Genomic DNA, 27,666 nt, shown 5'->3' on the forward strand with positions numbered 1-27,666 from the left:
ATATATATATATATATATATATATATATATATATATATATATATATCCCAGCTTCTCTGAGGGCTTTCAATACCCTTTAAAATATGACCCTTTCATCACTTTTCTTTCTTCATCCATTATCTCTTCAATTCAATAAACATTTATTAAGCACCAATTTTATGCCAAATACTGTCTAAAGAACCAATAATACTCTCTTCTGGAACATTCAGTAGAATATGAAAGATCTACATTAAAACACAAGGTTAAGCTGTGCAGTGTACAGAAGAGACAAGAAAATGGTACTTATTGTGCGTAAGTTTGAAGGCAAGCCCCCAAGGGATACAAGTCACACTCAGGCTTGAAAAATGAGTAGGCATTCACCAGGCCAACATGAAATACAAGACCTTCCAATCTGCAGAAGTAGTCAATGAGGCCAGAAAAACAAAACCCAAGACCACCATCAACACCTGCCTTCTCAGTTTTCTCTTCAAGCTATTGAGCAATGCCAGAGAATATCACATTCTACAGACAGTGGCTTCTTCACCCTTGGAGTTTCCATTCCAAATGGGCCTTCAGGGATTTCTGTCTATCCATGTGCAGAACCATAATCAGTTTCCTCTTTTTATGTCTTAAATGCCTATTTCAAAATTCCCTATGTTCTTGTGTCATTTTACATAGAATTCTTTCCTCTGAAATTTCTCACACACCCAATATCTCCCTTCTATTGTTACGACGGCAGTTCCAGTCCCATTGTGACCTCTCTGCACTGTAGGCAAGAAGGCTGATCTCCTGCCTTGCCACATATGAAGAAGCTTCCTTCCAATCCCCCTTCCTCTTTTTTTTTTTTTTTTTTCTTTGAGACAGTCTTGCTTTGTCACTCAGGCTGGGGTGCAGTGGTTTGATCTCAGCCTCAACTTCCTGAGCTCAAGCAATCCTCCAACGTCAGCCTCCTGAATAGCTGGGACTACAGGTGTGTGCCACCATGCCTGTCTAATTCTGTTCATTTTTGTATAAAGACGAGGTCTCACTATGTTGCCCAGGCTGCTCTCAAACTCCTGTGCTCAAGGGATCCTCCTACCTTGCCCTCCCAAAGTGCTAGGATTACAGCCATCAGCCATCACGTCCCCCAACCCGCACCCTGCCTCCTGATTGCCCTCCTCCAGTTCTTCTTCCAGGGTGCTTGCTGCTAGAATAATCTAAAATGTAAACTTGATACCATTGCTATGCTGCCTGAAATCCTTCAATCTTCCCATTTTCTATATGTTGAAATCCCAAGTCACTGTATTAGCATATTAGGACATTTATGATCTGCTCCCTGCTTACTTTCCCAAACTCATCTGCCCTCTGTCCCCCAACACACCCTCATACAGGCAGTTTCCATCACTGTTACACTCTCTCATGCCTGCCAACCAGCATGCAGACTCCTCCAGGCTTGAGCACTCAGTAGACCCTTATTTGACCTGTTTCTTTCTATCCTCCCTGTGGTAGGTGACCTCTCAGAGCAGTCTTTCCTGACCACCACTGGCAGGGTTTGGTGTTTCTCCCTTCCCTTTGTATCATTTTATGCATTCATCTGTGTGGTTCACCATTTTGCTGTTAATAATTTGTTCCAATGCCCGTTTCTCTCAGCAGACTGTGCATCGCACAGTGGCAGAAACATGATCCTATTTATTGTTGTGTCCACGGTGCCTCCATGGTGCCTAGGGACATATTGATAAATGACTAAACTAGTAAAGCCTGGATATACAGGATAAGAACGTGGAAGAATCAAATATGACTCTAAAGATGTTTTTCAGGAAACAGAAAATGGTAGAATTATTGAAAGAAATGGTAAGCGAGAGATATTAAACAGAGAGATATTAAGAGGAGGAGTTTTATGGAGGATTTGGAAATATGGGATTGGAAATGAGTGGTCAGGATCACATAAAGTGGATTTGTGAATCAATATAATAATAGAAAGAAGGTGTGGTGGGGGTTGAATTTAAAGCCTGAAGAACAGACTGACAAACACTGAGGTCTAGAAGAATGTTTACAAATAGGAGGCTAAAATGGGATAGGAGACTTAGCTAGAAATAAAAAGACCTATTTTCTCCTCTTGGACATGGCTAGAGGGCCAAAGACATGTTTTAGTGGATTCTGTCAGTTGGGAGAAAAATTAAAGAAACGAAAATGAGCCAAGGAGCAAGCGAAAACGCAGTTAAAAGAATAAGTGTATTTATCTAAAACAGAAGTCACGGTCTTGCCACTGGAGTCAAACACCACACTTGAGAGCTGCATGGAAGTACATGAGAAGAACTTGAATAAATTTAAAGCTAAATTAGCTCTGAAAATTAAACAAGGCCACATACATATGCACATGGATTAGGATGCATAATGTGAAACACTTGACAGCCATATTCAGTTGAAATAAAAATAGGTAACATTTCAAAAAAGAAAACACTGCACCCTTTCATAAAAAACACTGGTGACTTTTGGCTATAACCCTTGGATAGATTGCTCTGAACATAATTATATAGTAGCTGCAAGAAAGTAAAGCATCCTATGCCTCTCCATTCTGGGCCTTTGTTGTTTGAGTTTTATGAGGATTTATGACTATGGGGAAACAGCATATTTTCTGTGGGCAACAGCTCTTAGCTTAGAAAATAAGGAAGTGGCTCAGTGAGAGAGGTGGCACCACTGTGAAAGTGAGAGAGGACAGCGGCAGGGTGAATGCAGAGCACCCCATGAATTTTTAAAGATCATTTTTGTATAGTTAAGTGACTCAAGCCCCTGGCAATGTGCAGAACTGACACCCTGCCACGTTTCTTCTGATAGGAGTTCAGCTTTGTGACTAATTTTACTTGACAAACATTTGAAAGATTATGCACACATAAAATTCAGTAGGGGAGGGCAGGAGAAAGTAATTCACTGGTCGATTTTCTATTTTACTAGGAAAAATAGGAATAGGCTCAGATTCAGAGTATATTTACAGGAGAAATATTTAACTAGAGATTATAAGGGGCTAGGATGGACCTCCAGGGATTTCTTTAGGAATCCATTGGAAATCTCTCTGAATAAGTTAAAAGCAATCGAATCGATACATTGGCATAAAGCAACTGCAGTACACAGTAGAAGTGCTATCCTGGAATTAAGCATGGTCTGTTTCTGAATTCCAAAATAGTAATTCTATTGTTACAATCCCTTCCAGCATGTTATATTACATGGGACAGGAAAATGGTGAAATTAAGGAGCAGATAGATTCAGACAGATTTGCATCTCCTCACCTATGATTGATTTAAAAACATACTAAATGTCAGGGATTTTGTTAGCCATTAGGATACAAAAATGATTAAAACAAAGCTTATGCTCACAAAATGTTCACAGTCTAATACAGAAGACAGAATAGTAAACTGATAAAGTCATAAAGAAACAAATGTTATCATAGTGAAAACACATAGATTAGTGGCACCTGATCTACATGGCTTGGGGAGAGGTGGGCACCAGAAAGGCTTTCTGGAAATGAGCACTCTTAAGCTGAGCATTGTGGATTCATAGGCATTTTGTAGGTGAAGGGAAGGAAGATGGTTTATGTACTAGGAACTACACAGGTGAAGACCAGAAATCTAGAAATAACACAATCAGTCCATAATATGGCAAGTAGCTCCTTAAGTTTGGGCAACAAAAGACGAGACTAGTGAGGTAGGCAGAGATCAGGAAATAAAGCCTTTATTTAGTATATATATGAAGGATTTGGGCAAGCTTCTAAAGGCTATGGAAAGATATTGGGAGATTACAAGGCAAAGAGTGTTATAATCAGAGTTAAGCGTGGGGAAGACCACTCTGTCTTTAATGTGGCCAAATAATTGAACCAAAGTCAAAGCCATTAGTTAGGAGAGGACTGGAACAATATGGGCAAGATATGAATCAATCTCCAAGGGCCTAACAGAATAAGGTAAATAGCATTTAGGATAGGGAAGAAAATGATACATTTGGAATAGAATCAATAGATTTGGTGTGAGTAGATGTGTAGAAAGTGGAATCGAAAGGAGTCAAAGTGACTTTACTTGAACCATGGAGAGAGAAAGTGGTGTGACTGTTGATAGCCTGAATTCCAGTTTCACCCCTTGGAGTGAGAGCCAGGGTTGGCTGCTGACTATGTGATGTGAACAAGTTAACTTACAACCTGGAGCCTCGGTTTGCATATCTGTAAAAAGAATAACAGTACCTATCTCACAAGGTAGTTATTAGTCTTGAGTGCAAAATTTCATATATAGTACTTCTCACAGTGCCTGCAACATAGAAATAATAAATGTTAGCTACTGTTATGATTAATTGAATAGTGTAACTTATGTGCCTGGAACATGGAAATAATAAATGTTAGCTACTGTTATTATTAATTGAATAGTGTAACTTATGTAAATGTTGACAACAGTAGAGAAGAAACATACTTCAGTAGGGTAAGCATGTCAGGTTTAGTTTTGTCCATGTTGTACTTGAAGTGTCTATAAAATACCAGGATACAAATAGAAATATAAATTTGAGGCTCAGAAGAAACATAGACTGGAGATATAGCTTTGGGAGTAATTAGTATACAGATGGTTTGTTGAAGACACCAGAGTAGATGTAATCACTAGAGGAAATTTTGTAACGTAGAAAAGAAACCCTGGCATAGCTAGAATTCTAGGAGAATGAGATGAAGAGCCTTTGAAATAAACAGAGAAGGAATATTCAGAGAGGGAGGAGGAAAACCAGGAGAAAGAGTCACAGAAATCAAAGAAGGAGACTATTTCAGTAGTGGTCAATGATACATGTAAAGATAAGGACTGAAAAGCACCCAGTTTGTGAATGCAGCTTCCATAAGGTGTTGGGGAAATAAATAAGATTGCATGATGTTGGTGAATGATGAATGGAGGAAAGACTAAAAAGAGGGTAATAATATACTACTGTTTTAACAAATTTGATTATGAGAGAGAACAGTAATAACATGAAGAAACAAGGCAAGGTATTTTTGTTTGCTGTATTTTGCTTTACTTCTTAAGATAGAAGAAATCTATGTCTGTTTAGATTTTGATGGGAAAGAGCTAGTAGAGTAGAAGGAATTATTTGTAGATGCACAAGCAAGACTTGATATTGATGGCTCATGGTTCCTGAGGAGGCAAAAAGGAATAGGATAGTGCTCATCTTTCTTTTTCTTGTCAGAAAGGATTGTGTCTAATTCACTGATCTGTCTGCAGCACCTAGCACAGTATCTGGTACATGGACGTATCCAATACATGTTTGTCCAATAAATAGATAAATGAGTGAATTAAAGAATAAATGAATGAGATGCAAAGAAAAGAAATAAGGATGACCATGGTTGCAGATTAATTTTAAGTAATGAGGAAGAAAGGTGTGAGTTTAGCAAGCTGGGCTCTATTTTTTCAGTGAGGTAGAATGGAAAGTCATTGATTGAGAATGAGGGTAATGGCAAGGAGAAAAGGCATGGCTGTTAATTGTGGGAAATGGGAGAAGTAGGGATGGGTAGACTGCTAACAAATTAAGTTTCATTCATTTAAAAAAAAAAAGTGAATTGGTATGGTACTAAATTACAGCTGATCTGAATTTCTTTGTGACATCTAAACACTTTCCAGTAAGTCTGTTCTGGGACTCATTCCCAATAAACTATATTTAGAGGAGCCATTTTATTAGCCAGTAGCTAGCTGGCAAGGTCCTCAAGGTTGTTTCCTTTGCTGTTGCAGCCAGTGACACACCCACAACAGGTATGATCTCATATTTAGCACTCTATTCCCCTTCAATGAAGCAAGGATCTTATAATTAAAGGCCAGACTGAATCACACTGGATGCATATCCACAGGGAAGGGATTTCTTCATTTGCCAAAAAATTCCATCTAAAGCCCTAATTCCCAATCAATAGAAGCCAAGTGTCTCAGTACATCCCTTATTCAAAAACATGTGAACAAGGCCAACTTATGAGTAATAGCTCTATCTTCACAATCTTAAACCAGGTCTTTCCTTTATCAGCATTCCCTGATGATATGTCTTATGTTCATAGTCCACTTTTTTTCTTCCCCTCAAATATCTTGGCTGTTTCCACTTTATCTTTAAAGAATTCTAGAAACACATTTAGAAGCAATTCAATTAGCCTTGTGATAAAAGCAGCACACTCCATTTTGCCCACAGTTCTTGACTTTACTTTGCTACTGCCTTAACCTCAAAGGAATGTGATAGTGTGAGGTACAAATGCTCTTAATAAACAGGATCGATCAAGGGTGCTTGACTCTTCTTTTCATGTGCAAGTATACTAAGTTTTTTGTGCCTCCCCAAAACCATCAAGAGTACTAATGGCAAAAGCCAGAAAGGCTTTCTCTATCAACCACTCTTCACACTTGAGCATCATGCAGAATGTTTGGTTGTTCCTTAGGGGAGCTCTCCCAACTCAAGAAGCCTGTGTCAGCCACTCAAAATGCAATGCAAACCCAAAATTGAGACAGGTGGAAAACTGCCTGATTACAGCTTTTAAGCTAATGAATAACAGTTTCTGTCGCTGGCTCCTCCTCAACTCCATCCACTTCCTCAGGATAATCAATCGGGAAACGTTATTAAATCACACCAGGCACATTGTTCCCATCATCAACATGTTTTAAATCAGACCAATGCCCATGCATATACCACAAGTAGAGAAAACAATCTTGATTTTTTTTAAAAAAACATGAACACTGAGGCACCAGAAGAAAGAAAATTTATGTTCTTATATGCCTTGTTAATCAAAAAACAGAAACTTCTGGGTTGTGATGAAATGAATTATCAACTCAAATAATGTTTAGTGCTCATTAAAAAGATCTTGGTAGCCTTTAAGGAGGGTAGACTAAATTTTTGCAAATTGATTCCTACATGTAAGCCCACTGCCAGGTAGCCCACTATGTTTAAAGCGTTACAGTAGAAAAATATTACTGTCGGAATTCTACATATTAATAAGATCATGTTTCTTCTTCAGCTAAAGTGACCAAACACAATTCCAAAAATTAATGCTAGAGAGTCAAGTTGCTTAGTAACACTGAGCAATATAAAATATTCTTTCAAAAGCACCAAAAATGTATCATGAAGACAACTTGAAAAACGATGATTAGCAAGGACAAAATTCACAAAACCATTTTTCCCAAAGAGAAATAGAAATGTCTACGTTCAGAAGTAAAACATCTCGGTAAACTGTTATGTAGTACTGCTAGGGGAAATGCTATGCACAAAAGCCTTTGGAATGAGTAGTGATTTCCTTGTGTACTACCTGGCCAATATTTTATATTTATTACCATGTGACAGTCATTATGAAGATTTGAATGTATTGTATTTTAATATAATACCTTGTAAATTTATATATTACAACTTTGTTGTTGTCAACATTTATTTTACCCCAAAACCCTGAAGAACAGGACATTTTCCAGTCAGTAGCAGAGGTACATCCCAAGACAAATTCTAAAGATGAGGCAACATTGCAGACTCTCCAGAAAGCATGGAGAGTTTTGAAACTCCCCTCAAGTGATTTCTACAACCCTCACAAAACTTCCCCATCCCAGTTCAATAACCACTGTTTAAATATTCTAGCTTAAATTCTTCAGTTAATATCACATTTGGTAACTGAGCACCGGGGCTCATGCCTGTAATCCCAGCTACTTGGAAAGCTGAGGTGGGAGGGAGGATCGCTTGAGCCCAGGAGTTCAAGAGCAGCCTGAGCAACATAGAAATACCCCATCTCTTGAATAAATATATTTAATGCAACAAATTACATGTCTGATTATCTTTCTAACAATATAATCCAGAAAATAATCTGTCCCATTTGCATATGCATCCATCATTAGTTAACCTTTATAATAGATAATATTGCTGAGCTGTTATATGTGCCAGGCATGGTGGTGCTAAGGGATTTTCACACATCATCTCATTTGTATCTATGACATAAGTGTAATTTATCCTGTGATTTTTAAAGATGAGTGCTATAAGACTTAGTGATATTAAGCTCATGGTCACCCATTCAAAAAATGGAAGAGCAAGTCTAATTCCTAGAATCTAATCCAAAGTCTCCGATGGCAACACTATTCTCCGCTTCCTCACACACTTGCCGACGGTATGAGCATCACAGAAATGAGGTGCAGAGATAGAGGATATATCTGCCCAAGAAAAAGGGAGCATTATCTTATATGTGTGAAAATTAAATTCATTCATTCGTTCCACAAAAATATGTTGAATACTTGCACATTTCTGAATCCCGAGCACTCTTTTAGACCTTGGGAACACAGCAATGAACAAATATGACAAACATCCCTGTTGCATGGAGCTTTCTAAGGAGAAACGGGGAAACAGGGAATAAAAAACAAATGCTCATATTATATCAATTTGTGACCTGTCTGATGGTGGAGAAAAATCAAGCAAATAAGGAAAATAATTAAATGCTGAAATGAGATGGGTCTAATTTAAATAGGGCAGTCAGTGATATTAAATAAACAACCCATTTTCAGAGCATGTTGTTGTACTGAATCCATATTCAGGCACTGGTGAATGTCATTTATACATCAATACCTGAAACTCATACATTAAAACCTGAGTCTTTCCGATTGATGCAATGTTAAGACACCAGGCTGGCCTACATAAGTCATTTGGCTTCTATGTGCAAGAAATATAGCATTAGCAATACTATTTAATTATATTTTATAATACTTATTCTAAAAGAAAAAACATTCTACATTCTAATTCAAAACTGCAACAACATTTCCCAGTGGTGGAATAAGAACCTTTCAGTAGGTCAGTAATTAAGAGAAGTTTGTGATAGATGTTCCTTTATTCAAATAGGTCTTAGCTCTCTTCATTTTTGTAAGAGAAAGTATGGCAATCTCTATCCAGTTTTTCTCACCTGGGAATAAGAAATACTTACTTTTCTAGGGGCAGATTGAACAAGAGACTCTTCTGCCTGGTTCAAATCTCATTTTACCATCTGTAAGTGGTGTATGAGTTTCTTCATTTGTAAAATGAAGATAATACTATCTTCCTTGTAGTGTTATTGTGGAGATTAAATGAGTTAATATATATGAAATACTTAGAATGGAACTTGGTGCATGGTAAATAATGGATGTTTTCTATTATTAGTTTCAAAAATAGTTTTACTTTTCTCAAATTTGCTATGTTGCCAGCACTAGCATAAGCACTTAGCACATTTATTCACACAGCAACCCTGTGAGGCACATGAAAATTTCTGTCACCATTTTACTGAAGAAAAAACTGAAACTCCCAAACAGTAATGGGCCCAAGGCCTAACAACTGGTGAGTGCTGGAACCAGGATACCCAGAGGGACTGTCATAAAAAAAGGAGAGTCTTTTATATTGGTAAATTAAGACAATCTGATACAAAATCCAAGGAACTGGCTTGCTGTGGGCCCAGAGGGCCAACTACCATCAATTTGCACATGCATCTTCTCCAAGAGGTTTCCACACGGGTTTCTACACTACATTTTGATTTAACCATGCATGAGAGCACATATCTTCTGGAAAAGAGCCCTCACAATCATTAAAAGTATAATGATACCATGATTCTTTTAGGTGTTGGTAGAGAGATAATGCAAATTATGATTCTGTCATAAGAGAAATAAAATTCTAAATCAAAACTTTGGTTCACAAGCTAAGAGCCACCATAATATGGTTCATATTACTCATGGGCTATGTTGATAATTAAGAATTTGAAAAAAGTTAGCCATAAATATCAACAGTAGTTTGAAACAGATGATATGCATTTGTCTGTTGTATTAAAAGTGTTCAACTACTCCACTGTTTGGCAAACTGCGATCATGGAGCAAAAGCAGTTCTACTGCTTGTTTTCCCAATTAAATTTTTAGCAGAACTTAAAAAGCCATGCCTGTTGCCTTATTTATTGACCATGGCTGCTTTCTCACTACACTGGCAGAACTGAGTAGTTGTGACAGAGATTGCATGGCCCACAGACGCTAAAATATTTACTATCTAGCCCTTTACAGTAAAAGCTTGCTGACTTCTGAGCCATTCCTACTTAAGAATTTATTTGTGAAAATAATTATATACTTAGTACATGTACTGGTGTTTGATAATTGCTCAATAGATAAATTATAAATACACATTAAATAAATATGTTTGCATTGCACAAAATTGCCAAATACAGGAAAAATCAAGCTTATCACAGGCAGCCTAAACTGGCAGCTAGTTCATCCCCTGCCTTCATTTTAACTCTTTATCTCCTTAAAAAAATGCTTTCTGTGTTATGTTACAGCCTGCTTATTTCAACAGGCCCTAAAAATACCAATTTATAATCTAAAGATGCAGAATGGCATCATGAGAAATAGCCTTCTACAACTTCATGAGTGAAGGAGGAGCAACAAAAGATTGAATGTGACAGCTGACAGATAGAACAGAGCAAGAATACCTGTCAAAGCGAGCTTTGTATCTTTTGGAGGCAAATCCCATTTTAGGTTGGTATATATTAACATAGTGCTGATCAATATTCAGTAATAGGAAATGAACTTAGCATAAATCATATGGAGTTAGCATTCCCTCAGCTCTTTATTTTTCCTAAGTTCTTCATAACAGTATAGCCAGTAATTCTTTATTTCTACAGAATAACAGACTGTTCCCCGAAAAAATTTTCTTCACTGTAATTGCATTCTGATCTATCAGTCATGTCCTTTTCTGAGAAGGAATCTTTACACATTGATTCTAATTTTTAAATGCAAGACTTTTTGATGCCAAACTTGTTTTAGAAGTTAGAGATAAAAATATGCAATACATATCCTGCCCTCTTATATACCAGGAAAGAAACCAGACACAATATAATAATGACATTTGTGATTAGGAATGGAAATGTCAAATGGCAACATGGAACTCCACAGAGGCAGAAGCACTTAGACTAGCATTCATGAACTGTTTTTCTCATTTGTTTATTCATTCATTTCCTGAATGTTTATTGCACCTACTAAGTGCCAGAGCCTCATGTTGCCCCTTGAGTGGCAGCCCTCAAGGAGGCATCATTCTATGGAATAATGAGAGACAATATATAAGTAAACAAGTGAAGGAACAGGATCCTTTCAGGTTGTGAATATTAGCACAAATGAATAGAGAGGGAGACATGAGGGAAAGTAACTTGAAGAAGGATTAATATTTACCACTCTCCAGAATTATTAATGTCTCAGAATCTGTTTTTCTTCATTTTTATAATAAAGAGACTAGAATACCTGCCTCATAAATACTATAAAAATTAAATAATTCAATAAAATCCCTGGTTCTATGTTTAAAATATAAAGTGTTCAATAGGATATTATTATTATTATTTATTATCAAAGGCTTCATCTGTCATTTGGTTAAATACTACACATTTACCTAGTGATGGGAAATCTCATTCCCTTAAATTATGGAAAATTAGCTGTATTTTATTGAGAACCATACCCTATGCTGGTGCATTACCTAAACTACCTCATTTATTCTTCATATCTCTTTGTATTTCTCAGACGTATATACTGAGGCTTACAAGGGTGCAATATCTTGTCCGGTGCCATACAGATAGTAAGTGGCAGAACTAGACTTAGATTCCAGCTAGGTCTGCCTCCATAGCCTGTTCACTTCATCACTATACTAATACTACAAACCAACTCTGACCATATCATCGAAAAGAGACTCTGATGCAGTAGTAATCTGTGTTGAATGGTTGGAACTCATAACCAGGGCCAGCATGGTTTGTAGGCTCAAATCATGTTTTTAGTCAAGTAGTGAAGAAGCAGATAAGTGCAAAGAAACTCCATTCAGTCTGTTAGGTTGACACAGAATGATAAAGCTGGCACCTCTTATCAAGGATGCAGATTTCAAGACAAGATAAAGAATATAACAGTCCCTTATATTAGAAAGGTATAGCACATATTACAATGTGTTTTTATGAATCCTCATTCATATGTTTTCACACATTAAATGCAGAGGTTAAGGCTCAAACATCTTTGAGTAGCAATGGTTTGTAAAGCTGAAATTTAAAACCAAGGCTTCTGATTTTGAATACCATGTTTAATTCATCAGAAAGCTGAAATCAGTGGAAAACGTTGAATGTATGGTTTGCTGAAGGAAAGAAAATGTGCCTACCCCTTGGCTGACTCTGTGAGCTCTTCTAGGACAGCTAGGAAATTAGCTCTGTAACTCCAGGCCTGAGCATAGTACAGGCTATCTCCCTTGGGAGAGACACACGTGGAGAAGGAGTCTGATGCCTCCCAGGTGCTCCCAGCTCTACGATAAGGGACTTTGTCTAAGATTTTTAGAAGCAAGACAACTAAGTGCCCTCTTAAAAATCTGGCAGCTCTGAGAATTTTACTTCTATTTAAGGATCACCATCATCTCTCTCCTTCTCCATCATTTGCATTCTATATTTTAAAATATCCCCTTTGATTTCCCAGCCCCTACTGGGTAAGCAGCTGAGGAATCACTTTCTGTGTTTCTGTTTACAATGTCACCCTTAACAGACTGTATAGCCAGGGAAGCACAAGGAAGAAAAGAGGCTGTGAAATATCTCCCTTGGGAAAGATTGGTGTCTTCAGGGAAGTGCTACAGCTAGCAGCTCAGAGCCAGCCAAGATGCCCAGTTAGAATTCCTAAAAACTAGTTCCAGATGAAAATATAACCAGGAGAGGTAACCATACCCTAGAGAGCAAAGTTCAGAAAATTAAAGCAAGCTATATTAGGGCAGACTTTTCCACAGGCTTAGCTATTTACCAGTAATTTACCTAGAAGAGAGAATACTTAGAAAAGGCTAAACAGCAAACTCAGCCCATGGCAGATCAACTGTAGCATTTTTCCACGGTGGCTCATAAAAGAATTCACAATGACATTTTGTTTTCTAAATTTAGATGTTATTGTAATTTGAATCAAATTCTGCCAGTTGAGTTTTTCTTTCTCAGCGTGCTTCCAAACCTCCACCTCCTGTGAACAAGAAAACATCCCAGCAATAAAGACCAACTTCTCATCATTCATGATTACCAGACTCCGTAATCAATACTGAAATCTCACCACTACAATAGTTGCTAGTATTGCAGAAAGTGTTACATCTAATCCTTAAGTCTAGATGCAAATCTTACCTAGCACACAGCTGTTTTCCGTTCTTCGAAGAAGAACCCTGAAATCAGAAACATTTAAAAAATATGTTCCGTAAGGTCTTAGTATCACAGTGTGAATAGGAATATCTTTGTTAGGTGCAATATGCATAAACTGTTGTGTAGAAATAAGAGTTAGTTTTTCATTCTCCCTGCTCCCCTCCCACATACGACCTCCACCAATTCCAACCTTTAAGCCCAAGTTTTGTTTTTAGGTTTTCAAATTTCAGGAAAAAAATCCTTCCCAAAATTTAATTCATAACAGTAAAGAGAAAAAGATGATGTTGGAGTCCAATATATCACTTTGATATACCAATGCATCAAAAGTGTGGCTGTTGATCACCAGCATATAAACTTTCTGACATCAGTCTTATCCTCGGTAAAAAGGAGGGCCATTGTGAAGAATATACCTTGCCTGGTGCATACTAAGTATTTCATATATTTTAATTATCTTGTCTTTTAATCTGCAAATTCCTATTACTTAGATTAGAATACCTTCAATTTTCATCTAGTTTTTTCCATTCTAGATTAAAAGATGTTCAGAAAGCATTGCATAGTTCCCATCTCACATAGACTGTCATTGATTCTCAGAAAGCAAGGCTCACTATCACTTGGAGCCTCTCACACTGAGAAATGTTGGTGCAACTTAGCATTGAACCCCAGTTCCACTAACCAGGACAGCTCAAAGTCCCATCACTTCCCACTCTTCGTGTGTGTGTGCCTCTCTCTAACTTTCTTCTTGAAAGAATGTACAAGGCTTTGAGGGTTCATCCCACATCAGAGTGAGAAGCAGAGCTCTGTTGATTTTCCACCGGAAGTACCTTCACATTTGCATTTGGTGATGCTAAGTTATTTTCCTAGAGAACTGAAGGTGTCACAGAGGAAGGGTCATGTCACGTTCTACCTAGCTTTATGTCATCCTGTAACTCCTACTGTCATCTGGGCTCTGATATCCTCCAGATGACAGTGTCAACTCATGGCCCTACTGGTGCATGCAGCCCCACGCCCAGATATAAAGTATAGTTTCCTTTCCCCCTCAAATGTCTTGCTCATAAAAGAACTCCACCTGTCTTTCTCAGCACACTCTAGAATTGTGAAGAAAAAACTTTTTTTCTCACCTATAATCCCAACACTTTGGGAGACCAAGATGGGAAGATTGCTTGAGCCTAGGAGTTCAAGTTTACAGTGAGCTATGATTACACCATTGTACTCCAGCCTGGGTGACATCAATACCTTGTCTGTGAGAAAAACAATAAAAATCCTGTGTCACTTTTTTTTCCTCTTTAGCCCTTCTTCTCTTTCCTCAAGCCTTATCAGATACAACCAAAGTTTCTCTATTGTGAATCCCTGCTAATATTTTCTTGAGCATTTTTCATCAGAATAGAGCCCAGAAAACACTCCATAATGCTTGCCAGAAAGGCTATTCTGAATGAAACATTTAGGTTCAGTACTTGACAAGTGAAGTCAAGAACCTATGCATTAGCAACCCTGGGTGTCTTCTTGGAAGAAATCCATAAGTAATGCACAACACAGAGTATGTCAGTCCACGGTCTCTCCACCATGAATTATCACTCAGCCTTTATTCACTTTTATTACACAGTAACTGACAAGTTGATGTCAAGCCCGTTTGTGGCCCCATCATTCAACTTTTAAGCCCCATCAATGATCTCACTCCATGATATGTAGCACCCCACATTGATTATACCTGTCTTTTAAAAACTGAATGTCAGTTGGGTGTGGTGGCTCACGCCTGTAATCCCAGCACTTTGGGAGGCCAAGGCAGGTGAATCACTTGAGATCCAGAGATCAAGACCAGCCTGGCCAATATGATAAAACCCCATCTCTACTAAAAATACAAAAATTAGCCGACATAGTGGTGCATGCATATAATCCCAGTTACTTGAGCGGTGACTCAGGAGAATCACTTGAACCCAGGAGGCGGAGTTTGCAGTGAGCTGAGATCACGCCACTGCACTCCAGCCTGGGCAATAGAGTAAAACTCCATCTCAAAAAAAAGAAAAAAAAAAAAACCTGAATGTCCAGAGATAAGTCAAAACAAAGCAAAATAATCTGCAAGAAGAAATTCCCAGAGCTTCCAATTAGTGTGGAAGCTTGGCAAAATTCAGATTTGTTTAATTATCATGTCAAGTTCATTCAGCTGGCCCAATTATTGTAACAAAATTTAAATAGTCATTGATCACTTTGCTGAGGGCCATCTGAGAGTAAAATATTCCCAGTTACAGGACACTTTGTTAATATGCAGAAATACTGGAGAACATGGGCAGAGTCCAAGCACAGAATGTATTGTTACCCTCAGAAGAATGGCATTAGAATATTAAAGACTAAATGTTTTGTATTCATTAACCAGAAAATATTTCCAGAAAGAAGTATATTTCTGAAAAGGAGAGTATTCCAGCCAGAAGAAATACAAGAACTAGAGTGTTTTTGTTAAAGAATTCTAAATTGATGCATAACTCCATAATTATAACATTTGTGAAAAATAAGTATTTGCTCAGTAATAATTTAACTGTGCTTTGAGTACTTATGTGCCAGGCATATGTACTAAAGACTTCTCCCTACCTTTTGTGCAGTAGAGATGAAGTGAAGGTTTTTTGTTGATTTACTTTGTGAATGAAGTCAAAAAAGGGTTTTGGCATTATACAAAGTGGGATCCAAAATTGATAAAGAGTCTATTCACAAATTAAAGTTATCTGCTTGTAATACCCTTAAAAATCACTCATTATAAAATAAATAGTCTTCAAATACAAGTTTAATGATAAAATTGTGACCATCTGGTATATGACTTTGCTTTTTAGTACTAACAGAGCTTTTTCACAACTTAAGATTGCCCTGGAATTTAGATAAGGTTCAGACAAAAGTCATATGACCTGCCCAGTGTCTTCAGAGGCAGAATAGGACTGTGAATCCAAGATGCTGAATGCGAATTCCAACTCTTTCTTCCATACCTACTACCTATTGTCATTCAATAACACAGAGAAGGACAAAGCCACAGTCTTTATCTCCAAAGCAAGAGTATCCAGATACTAGCAAGACCCATGTGCATGCACAGAATTTTTTCTGAATCAGTACAAAAATTTCGACTAAAACTTCTAGGGAATTGAGGTATGAATCAAATCCTTATGACTCCCTAGGCAAACTAATAAGCTAATCTCTGACAAATAATCAAAATGATGCCAGATATTATGTAACCAGACCCTAACAAATGGCATACTATTAACTGGGCTATGGCTATTACTATCGCTAACTTCACATCTTCTCCCATTCTGGCAAGCCTGTTTGGAGCAGGTTCAAGAGGCATGTCACTCCTGTGGCCTTCCTCTCAAAAATTCATAACCTCAGTCTAACCATGAGAAAAACATCAGCCAACCTCAACTTAAAGTGCATTCTGTACAATACCTAATGTATTCCTCAAAACTATCAAGACCATCAAAACGACAAAGTCAGAGAAACTGTCTCAGCCCAGAGGAACCTAAGGAGCTGTGACAACTAAAGATAATGTGGTATTCTGGATGGGAATCCTGGAACAGAAAAGGGACTTTGGGAAAAAATGTAAGGAAATCTGAATAAAGCGTGGAGCTAACTAACTCCATATAAAATTATTGACATGGATTTGTTAATTGTGACTAATCTGCCATACTAATGCAAGGGGTGAATAATAGAAGGACTTTGGTGTGGGGTATATAGACACTCTCTGCACTGTATTTACAACTCTTCTATAAATCTAATACTATTCTAAAAACAAAAAGGCAATATACAGATGTTAGCTAATCATTTCAGAACTTGCAGTAAGAGTCATAGCAGCAGTTACAATGATAGTAGTGAGTAATAGAAGATTCGTAAGCATGCTAGAAAAGAGAACTCAATTAGCCTGTTTCTTCCATGCAGCACATATACACAGGATTGAACTGCATATATAGCCCACTTGAGGAACTATAATCTTAATTTTAACAATAAGACAGAAATCTGTCCAATTCACATTTGTAAAAGATAACTCCCTGAATAGGACCCTCATCTAGAGGCTTTATAAAGATGACAAAAGGTTGTGTTGAGGACTGAATCCAAATTTTGTGAGAGGTTTATGCCACTTATTCTACATATTTAAATACAGTGAAGACTGAAAGACATATAGCAGAGTTTGGTATCAAAATTTCCAGCTGATATTCACAAAGAAGATAACATTTAGCTAGGGTGGTCAAGGACAAGCCATCAAGCCTAGACCCTCCTGTTCTCATCTGCCCTTCTCCTCAGCTATCTCTGCTGGCAAGCTCACTCTCTAAATACTAAAAATTAATCCATTAATTTTTGCAATCTCTTTTGCTTGCTTTCAATACACTCTACAAAAATGGCTGCCTACTTCTATGTTAACTAAAATGACTCCACAGAGCCGACATTTTCAGAACTCAATATGCCTGTACCCCTTTTGGCAGTTGTATCTCTCTTTCTGTAGGGAAGACAGAAGGAATGGAAGGCAAGCACTCCATGGAATGTGACGTCACTTCATCATATAAAAGTAATGGCTTTGTAGTGGTTTCCACAAGATACCTAGAAAAAGAGATAGATCATGCCACTTCATTACATGGTCTGCAATTGGAATTTGCATACTAAATTACTTCTAGTCCCATGATATACCCACTATTACACTTCCAGATTGTCACGCATACTTAATCTCCACAAGAACAGTCTCTCATCTCTCTTTATCTTAAGATTTTGACTGCACCAGAAAGCCCCTGCTAATGACCTCTCAACCCCAAGTTTATATCAAGGGTTCTCTTAGAACCAGAACATTCCTCTGTATTAGCAGTTGTCAGATTGTATTATAATTGTTCATCAGATTTAAGGTACATGAATGCATTGCCATGTCTCTCTGGATCACTGTCAAATCATCAAGAGCCAGAACATTGACTGATACACAGTAGGGATGCAAATGCATAACTTAGAATGGATGGATAGATTCCTTCCCAATCAAAAGTGTAGTATAAGATTATTTTCACTCAAAGATTGTGTCATGATATTTCTCAAGGACCTTTAAATCTTAGGGCAGAGGCTGTTGTAAAGAAGCTGTCTTTCGTATCACCATGCATCCTATGCGCTACTCTGTCAAAAACATAAATGCTTAAAAACGATGAGGTTTTTAAGATGTATTTCAAATCTACATTTATGTCACATTTTCAGGATAAGGAATAATAGCGGAAATAAAATTTCAAAAACCACAGTGAAATTACATGAGTATAAAAGACGATTTCAGGATATTTCTTTTCTAGGTGTTTGTTCTTATATTGAATAAGAGCTATTAAAATCCAAGCTATAGCTACAGTAAAAACTTGTGAACATTTTAAAAAGTGATTAAACTAAATCAAAAATCTGAAATTAACTAAAGAAAGGTATGGGTAGGATTAAAGATAGTCTCTGTCATCTCACTGGAGGTATACTTTCCTCTGGGTAAATCCTAGAAACATCATTATATTTGTTCCTTTTCACATCTCCTTAACATTTCAAAAATATATTTTAAACAAAAAATTGAAATGTATTAAAGACTCATTTTACTAATTGACCTAATCTCCATTTAAGAGAGTTTAAAAATTATTAAATAATATATTCTTGCAAAAACCCTCTAACAATATAGCAGAGTATTAATGCACAGTAAATGATCATGGTTACATATTTTAAAATGATTCCTCCCATGCCAAAATGTATTCAAGTTTTTCTTAGGGCCGCTTCATGTCACATAGTGCACTAAATCCCTGAGAGTAGGGAAATGAAGAAATTTACCCATGCCCTGAAGAAGTTTACTGTCTACTGGAGAGATGAACAAGTATAGGTCACTGCAATGAAATGTTTGGGAATGATGTCAAAGTATGCCTGGAGGCACTGTGGAAATGCACGGCAGAGACACTAACCTTGAAACAGGTTGCTCTTCTCCAACACAATGAAAGTTGCTCCCTTCACTGACATTCAGTGAAAAGAGGCAGGTAGATGTGACTTGTGGATTCAGTATTTTACCTGACAGTTGTAGGGAAAGATAAAGGTAGATGAAATTCAACCTTTCTTCTGAAATTTAGCAGCAGTAAGTGTTGTTGGGTTTATACATTGAAGAAGTTAAGTGGGTGATCATAATAGAAATAACACAGTAGAAATGTTATTGAAAATACAAGAAACTTTCATGGAAAGGGCAAAGTATAAAGGAAGGAGTATGTCCTTTGTCTTAAGTAGACAGATTTGAATCACAGCTCCGTCACTTACTACTCATGTGTCTGTAGACAAATCATATAAATTACCTAAACCTCAATTTCTTCATATGCAAAATGAAATGAATACTAGCTTACTCGTGGAATTACTATAAGCATTAAATAAGATAATGTTTATATGGCACTTTTCAGATTACCTGGGCCATCTTAAAGGACTAAAATGTGATGGTATAGATCTAATTATAAATTAAACTAGGTATTTCAGTGTAGGATGCTTTACCCCTGACAGGGAGTGGGAGAATGTTGACAAGTGTGAAGCAGTGATCTGATTTCAGAGAGCCTGGGGTACCAAGCAGAGAATAAAGGCAGGGATGTGGTTCATAATGATGAAGATCATGGCGATGATGACAGTGAAGATGATAATCACTACCTCTCCTTCCAAAGCTTAGAACATTTATCACTTTGATTTCCTATGACCAATTAAAATATTTACTTATATGTTTTTTCAAGTCTACTTAGGAAAAATTATGTTTCAGTTAACCCCTTTGCTAAGTAGACCCTCCTTGGCTCTAAAAGAAGTCAGAATCTCTGGAATGTCTTACTTGGTATTATATGAACCAATGTGAAATCACATATTTTCACTGAACAATTTTTCTACTCCTAGTGGTAAAATATGTAGCCTTAGTATCCTACATGCATAGAATCAGAATGAAGTTCAGTGAGCAGTGAGCAATGTGGGATATTGACTTCATCCCTATTGTCTTACTTCCTGTGCATTGCTTATACTTAAGAGTGGCTTCCACATTAGGTAAAATTCCAGCATTTGCTTTCTCTCTCTTTCATTTCCCTTTAACCTGAAAGAGTGCAAAAGCTTTGAATTCAAGCTCACTTGGATACTAATCCTGGCCCCGAGATTCCACAGCTTCCACCAAAGTACTTAATAGCCTCTGTATCTGTTTTCTAATTTGAAAAAATATCGGATACAATACCTATTTTAGGAGGTTTAAAATTTTTAAACATGATAACAAATAACAAACACCTTGGATAGTGTCTGGCACATAGCAGTCACTAAACATTCAATAAACACTGGCTTTTATTGCATTATTCTTTTAATCCACTGTTACCTCATTTGATTTAGGAGGACAATGTTGGCTCCATTTTACAGATGAGCTATAAGATAGGTTAAGATAATTTCTTAGGCCACACATAGGGTAAGCAAAGAAGAGGTTTGACCCTAAGTCTCCTAATGCTTATCACAGACACTTTTGGTGCCCTGTGCTAATATCCTCTTACAAGACTCTGATTTCAGCCATACCTGCAGTAGGTGGTTCCTGCAGCAGGAAATATCCCACTTCAGGCATCCACTGTACCATTTGTCTCTCTTCTACTTGGCCTCAAGTGTCTCTCTAAAGGCTCTAGGAGTTTTCAGGCAAGAGAATCCTGGAAGTACACAGGAGTTAAAGTCCTTAACGATACCTTTTAATGAATGGACACTGTCTTTCATTCTCTTACTTCTGACAGACAATTCTCAATTGCATTACTTGAGCCAGAGTTGGCTATAGGGGGAGCTATCTCAATAACACACCCTACTTTGGCTTTTCCTTGTCAATTGCATTCTCTTCTAATTAATAACCCTTAATCTTGTTTCCTGGGATCACCTCCACAATAAATGACTTGCACCTACCTCCTTGTCTCAGACTACATTTTGGGAACTAAAGGTTTGGGTGAGAGAAGAAAAGGTGTTTTGTTTTGTTTTCATTTGTGTTTGTACAGCATTTCTTTCTATTTCTCCGTAGGTCACCAAGATGCTGGCGGTGGTTGTAATTCTGTTTGCCCTTTTATGGATGCCCTACAGGACTCTTGTGGTTGTCAACTCATTTCTCTCCAGTCCTTTCCAAGAAAATTGGTTTTTGCTCTTTTGCAGAATTTGCATTTATCTCAACAGTGCCATCAACCCGGTGATTTACAATCTCATGTCCCAGAAGTTCCGTGCGGCCTTCAGAAAGCTCTGCAACTGCAAGCAGAAGCCAACAGAGAAACCTGCTAACTACAGTGTGGCCCTAAATTACAGTGTCATCAAGGAGTCAGACCATTTCAGCACAGAGCTTGATGATATCACTGTCACTGACGCTTACCTGTCTGCCACAAAAGTGTCTTTTGATGACACCTGCTTGGCTTCTGAGGTATCCTTTAGCCAAAGTTGATTCATGAATTAGAAGAAAACAGACCACAAAGAAAATGAGAATCTGTACAACCATCAGCAAAAGGGAGAACATGGCCAATAGTCATATGTGAAGACAGAGCAGATCAGTCTTTGTCAATGCTCTAACAAGTCCTGACCCTAGATACTGTAACCCATGAAGATGATTCAGACTTTCCTTCTTACAAACTAGTATCACTAAAAATGGAGCAGATCTGTGAAACAGCTAAATGATGGAAACTTAAAGTTTAGCCCTTTTCGTTTAACTTAAGAAATTCACTATATTTTCTGGGCTTACAGAGTTTGAATAAAATCTAGACATCAATCTACATTATTCATAGTAACCATATCAAATGTCACTTTTCAACCCCCCAGGTTATTTATACATTCGATAATTTGACAAGGCACAGATTTTTAAATGTTTGCATTTAGTATTCATTTTAACATAGTACAGGGCTAGTTCATGAATATCTGAAATTAAAGGGGAAAATATTACAGAAACATTGTATTGAGTAAAAATAAGATTTTGGACATACATGTTAACTGTATTTTAAAAATTGCCATAATGTTTATAAAATTCTGAGATGATTTTTATATCTTAGAAGGTAGAAAATCATCATTCAACTTTAATGGAAAATAAACCTCAAAATATCTGAAATTATTAATTAAGGAGAAATGTAGACTTTAAGATAAATCCAACTCTTATCAACTCTTCCAGCCTCCCACATGATGTATGGAACAAGGTAAAAAACCAGATTAAGTAACTGTGAAGATACAAACTAACGTACAATTAATTTTCAAAAGTATAGCCAAGACAAAAGCAAGTATTTATAATGAGATTTTGCTTCTTCTCTGAAGCTTTTAAGCAAGAAAGTCTTTTTGAACATTCTTGTTTATAAACTACTCAGCCATGTCAAGCAAATCATTCAAGCAAAATCTAGCTCAAAAGTCTGAAACATTTTCAAACGTTCATTGTTATTCTAAGTCAGCCAAAATCCTGGTATCCCTCTTCCAGATGAAGACCTCCCACTGAGAACTGTAGTCTATGGATTTTACCTTGGCTGCAATTGTCTTTCCTTCCTGCTTGTCGTCTGTAGGTTCTTTTTTTGTTCTTCTCAAATGCTAGTGATATTTTGTTTACAGATTCTAAAAGCAATGCAAAATTCTGTTGGCTTTATTTTCAGCAGAGTTAAAACTGATTTCATCATATTATCAATATATCATCTTTATATTTATGACTGACATCTGCTATGCCAGTGATTATTAGAGACTTGTGAATGAATCTGTCCAAGACACTTGTCAGCTCCTACCTGAATCTCCTACCTACTAGATTTGGCCAACCAGAATTTCCAAGGGCAAAAATTGCCCTTGGTGATGGTTCAGTCATCACTGATTTTTAACGACTAGATCAAAAATACCCATACCTGTACATGCCCCATAGGCTGGCATTTTCCCTCTCCAGCCTATATCCCTATTTTATGGACTTTTCTAGAACCTAATTGCTAATGATAATTACACCTCCCACCTTCTTAATAAAGAATATACCATTTTACTTTTGAAACTTGTTTTTAAGTGCTGTTTCATGGAGACTCTGCTGTCCAGAACCTTATTCTAGAGTATGCTTTTTTTGAAAATTGGCCTTATCTACTCCAGCAAGACATTTTTATCCTGTTACTATAACAGTAAACGAATGCAAGCAAATATTTGCAGGAAATACCCTAAAACCGGACCTGCATGACAGTAAGCAATCTATGTTAACTGACTTTTCATTCTGGTATAAATATTAATCTTGGCATCATATAAATAGAGCACCAGAGTGACGCAACCCCAAATCACACAAGCACATGTGTAAGTGTTTATAAACACATACCCACATGTTCATAAATTGGTGAAAAAGGGGATTGTAATATGTGAGATTTTTTCATTACGGAAAGGAAATAATAGCATTGAGCATCTACTATGTCTCAGGTATGCTGGTAGGTAGTCAATCAACATTATCTTCATCACAATTTCACTACAGCTGCAATTTCTCTGACGATAAGACCAATATTCCTGTGACCTAATTCCTAATTAATAAAAAGTTACGGATTTTGCAGAATGATCATATCAAGTGTTAAAAAATACAATTAGTTTAACATGATATACACAGAATACAAAGATGCCCTTCTTATCTTTGGAAATTTAATGTATGGGCTGAATTCTTCTACTCTAATTTTTAAAAAGTTATTTGCCAATAATCTGTTAGTTTTAGACCACATGGGAAATTCATAAGAACTCAGTTCACAGTGTTTTAACTCTAAAGCAAATGCCATTTTAAAATTAAATGTTCCTGTGTAATGTCCAATAGATATTTGAATTTACACAGAAGAGACATAACTTTTTAAAATATTCTTTATCGCACTATACTCAATCATAAAATATTTCCATAAATAATCAAAACTTAATATACCACTAAATGAGAAATAAAGAGCTAGATTAAAATTTGCTGGTGAAATGATGTTATTAAGAGCCCTCCTTAATAAAAATTCCCTGTGTTCTTTTGTAACTTCCAATTTCATTAATTGCTGAGGGTCTTTGGTTAGATCTCACACCTGAGGTAATTGAGTAAAGGGCACAGATCATGAATAAAATCAACAAACATAAATTCCCTCTTAGGAACTAAGGGCTGTGAGTACATTTCTAGACCTTAACATTCAAGGCAAATATTCTAAATGCTGAAGAAAAATAAGAAAAGTCCAAACTCTATAGTCATTCTTAAAACAAAATTGAATGTACAGAACAACACATCTTGATAATATACCAAAATCAATGGCTGATTTGGCTAAACAATTAGCAATGTCAAAGGAAAAGCTACAGTCATAAAACTTAGTTTAGTGCAACTAAGTCTTAATGGATATTTGAAGTGTTTTATTTTCAGAAGATTATGTTGGAATAATAAGAACAATATGTCTTAGTAAAAGCTGGGTCGACATAGTTTTGGTTGGCTCTTAAAGAATACAAGAATTTATATCATCCTAAACTATGTTAAATCTAAAGAGAAAACATTAACTTTCTGAAGGAAAAGATTTTATGTGGCTAACCCACCAATGTATGAATTCTATAAATATTATATTTAATATCATCTTCCATTTGCAATTAAAACAGGGATTGGAATATTTATATATGAAGTAGGGAAACTCAGTGTGAATGAGAGTACACCTAAGAGGAACTAGTCAGTTCCAGAGTCAATACAAAATGTTTCCAAATGTTTTAAGTCACTCATTCCCCTAGGGGGAAGCAAACATGAATATCTCTTATGTATCCACAATTTATTTCTTATGTATCCGTAGCTGTTTACAATAAATAGCCATCAAAACCAAGATTTGACTGAGTCAACACAAGCTTTCAGAATAATACACATTAAGAAATCTTACAGAGCTCTGTGGTCATAAGTATTTTTCTCTCTTTTCCCTCTCCCCATCAAACTCTCATCACTCCACAATCATCACTTTCCTCATAGGAGGAAGATTCATCTAACTTCATTCAAGACTAAACCTGGACATGACATACCTTAAGTAAAAATACAAATGATCTTTCAAACATATTTATGTATAAAAGTATGCCGTTATTTTGCAAACTTTCATTTTCATGAAATCACTTTTAAACATAGAAAAACTGATGCTTTAAATTAGAGTTCTCTTTATGTCCTCATTGACATGGTAGGAATCATGTATAGATTTGAAAAGTTTAATATGGCTTTTTCCCTCACAGAAGAAAGTACAAGCTTGGCATTTTGGAGGTTTTGGTCAGAAACTAATCAAAGAACACTCAATATGTGCAAAATTGCTGCAGAAATTTGTTTCAGCAGACAAAAGACTCTTCCCATTCTTGTGAAGCTCACAATCCTATGAGAAGAAGAAGACCAACATGTCATCACCTGAAGATATAACTGTTTGGCAGTATTTAGAATACAAATCTGAGATGTCAAGAAATATAATTTAAAGAAGCAATTGTTAATGGTCCATTTGAAATATCATAAGATGACTTTTAATATAAGGATCAATTTTACATATTCTCATTCTACTTTATGGACTCTAATGAGAAGTATCTGTTAATTCTTCACTGATTACACAGGAAAATAAGTTCAGATAAGACCCTGTACTATTTTTCTGATATGTTTAGTCTATAAGTATAATCTCATTACTCAGCAGCAAACCTCATTTACAGGAGTTTCATATTGGAGAACAATTTTGTTACTGACATGGTTAACACCAAATGATGACATTGCTGACATAAACTAAGTCTACAGGGTTCTGCTTCTAATATTAAAACACAGTGCTCCTCCATGTCCTCCGGGGCTCCATTTCAAGACCCCTAGTGGATGCCTGAAACCATGGATAGTACCAAACTCTGTATATACTATGTTTTTTCGATCTGATAACCAAGATGGCTACTAAATGACTAGCAGCAGGCAGGCAGAGTGCACAGCATGAATACACTGGACAGAGATCATTCACGTTATGGGTGGGATGGCACAAGATTTTATCATGCCACTCAGAATGCCTCTCAATTTAAAACTTATACATTGTTTATTTCTGGAATTTTCCATGCAATATTTTTGTGTAGAGGTTGACTGCAGGTAACTGACACCGCAGAAAACCAAACCAAACTGTGTATAAGGGGCAACTACTGTAACCTCTTTTGAAAAGAGGGATCAGGAATGTTTGTGTACAATATCGTCGGGCCTATTTACATTCTTCTACACCAAGCACATTCACGATAAAGCCAACATAAAGTTATTAATTCATATTTTGGAAGTGACATCTGGAAAAATAAAAGAGCTAAATGAAATAATACAGCTAAGACAGTACATTGTCCAGAATTTTCAAACCTGGATCCAGCAAGGAAACAAAGGATAGTTTTAATGGCCGATAAACAGTGAATTCACACTGATTGCCTGCCTGGCCTCATGAAGAAGCATCTGGGTTAAGTCCATACTACAGGCTCTCAACTGGAATAATGGAAATGAAAGTACTTTGCAAATTATGAAAGTTAAAAGAGTGGGATAAAGAGGAGTCAGCTGGAGCTCTTTCAGTGTATTTGAGCCCTGAAGCAGCACCTGTAAGTGGTTGTTTCATTCCTCACAGAATAATGAACTTAATTCTTATGCATGTGTCTGTTCTCTGACTTCCAGAAAAGAGAGTATGAACTTCCTCAAAAATGCTATGGACTGATATTGATAAAGGCTGAGTTTTGTGAGAAAAAAAAAAAAGAAAGACATACAAGGCAGCAGAGTAAGACTCCATTTAATCAGAGTTCTGAATTCAGAAGTCAATAAGAACATTATATTCCTGAAATGGCACAAGATGCTGTAGTAAGGAGGCCAAATATTTAATCCCTAGCTAAGAATCATAAAACATTCCTGCTTTCATATACATAAGAGTTACCTGGGAGCTTATCTTAAAATGTACTTTCTTTTGGTCTTGCCCTAAGAAATTCTCATTTATTAGATGATTTTGATACCTATAGTCTTCTGAGTACACCTTGAAAATCACTGAGTTCAGGCCCTTAGATAGAGCCTTCAAGGCTCTTGCTTATCACATAATTCTTAATAAGCAACTAAATGGAAAAATCCTTGAGGGTAAGTCTATTTCATCTTCATATTCTACAGATTATCTAAACTATTATTTAGTTAATTATTTATTATCTATTGGATGATGTCCCTAAATATCTGTAGAATGAATGAATAAATCAATCCCAGCTCAGAAATACATTCTAAACTTTTGATAATATCCAGTTTGCCTATAGCTCTATCTTCATAATCAGATAACTCATTGTGCTTGTTTTATTTTTTAGATAGTTCTCCTGGCTCATTGAAAGGCACTGCATGAAGTGTGCCAGACGATGGTCAGAACAATTCCTTATGTATGTAACATGCATGACAATTTCAATGGTACTCTCATGTCCATCATCCAATTTAATGAGAAAAAGGAAGACTAAAACATTGTTTCTGCTTTCAAGATTACAATTTAGTGATAACATATTAACACAGAAATATGCCAGAAAAAATATAACACATAATTGGAAGCCAAATTATATGATTTCAGACTATAAACACTCGAGTTCTTCAGAGGGAAGGGGGCATCCATGGGGCTTGGAGTCGTTAAGGAGGGCTTTGTAGAGAAGGT

At 36.6% G+C, this 27,666-nt stretch overlaps 1 protein-coding gene across 1 annotated transcript in view; it reads left to right on the plus strand.

Annotated features, from left to right (window-relative positions):
- Window positions 1-21,631, plus strand: part of TRHR (thyrotropin releasing hormone receptor) — a 31,696-nt gene extending 10,065 nt beyond the window's left edge. The window contains exon 2 of the mRNA XM_025394977.1: window positions 21,096-21,631. Within this exon, the coding sequence (XP_025250762.1) occupies window positions 21,096-21,503 (408 nt within the window). The 3' untranslated portion in view covers window positions 21,504-21,631. The remainder of the gene's footprint in view (window positions 1-21,095) is intronic.
- The last annotated feature ends 6,035 nt before the right edge of the window (window positions 21,632-27,666 follow it).

This window comes from Theropithecus gelada, chromosome 8 (genome assembly GCF_003255815.1).
Source record: "Theropithecus gelada isolate Dixy chromosome 8, Tgel_1.0, whole genome shotgun sequence".
Taxonomy (NCBI): domain Eukaryota; kingdom Metazoa; phylum Chordata; class Mammalia; order Primates; family Cercopithecidae; genus Theropithecus; species Theropithecus gelada.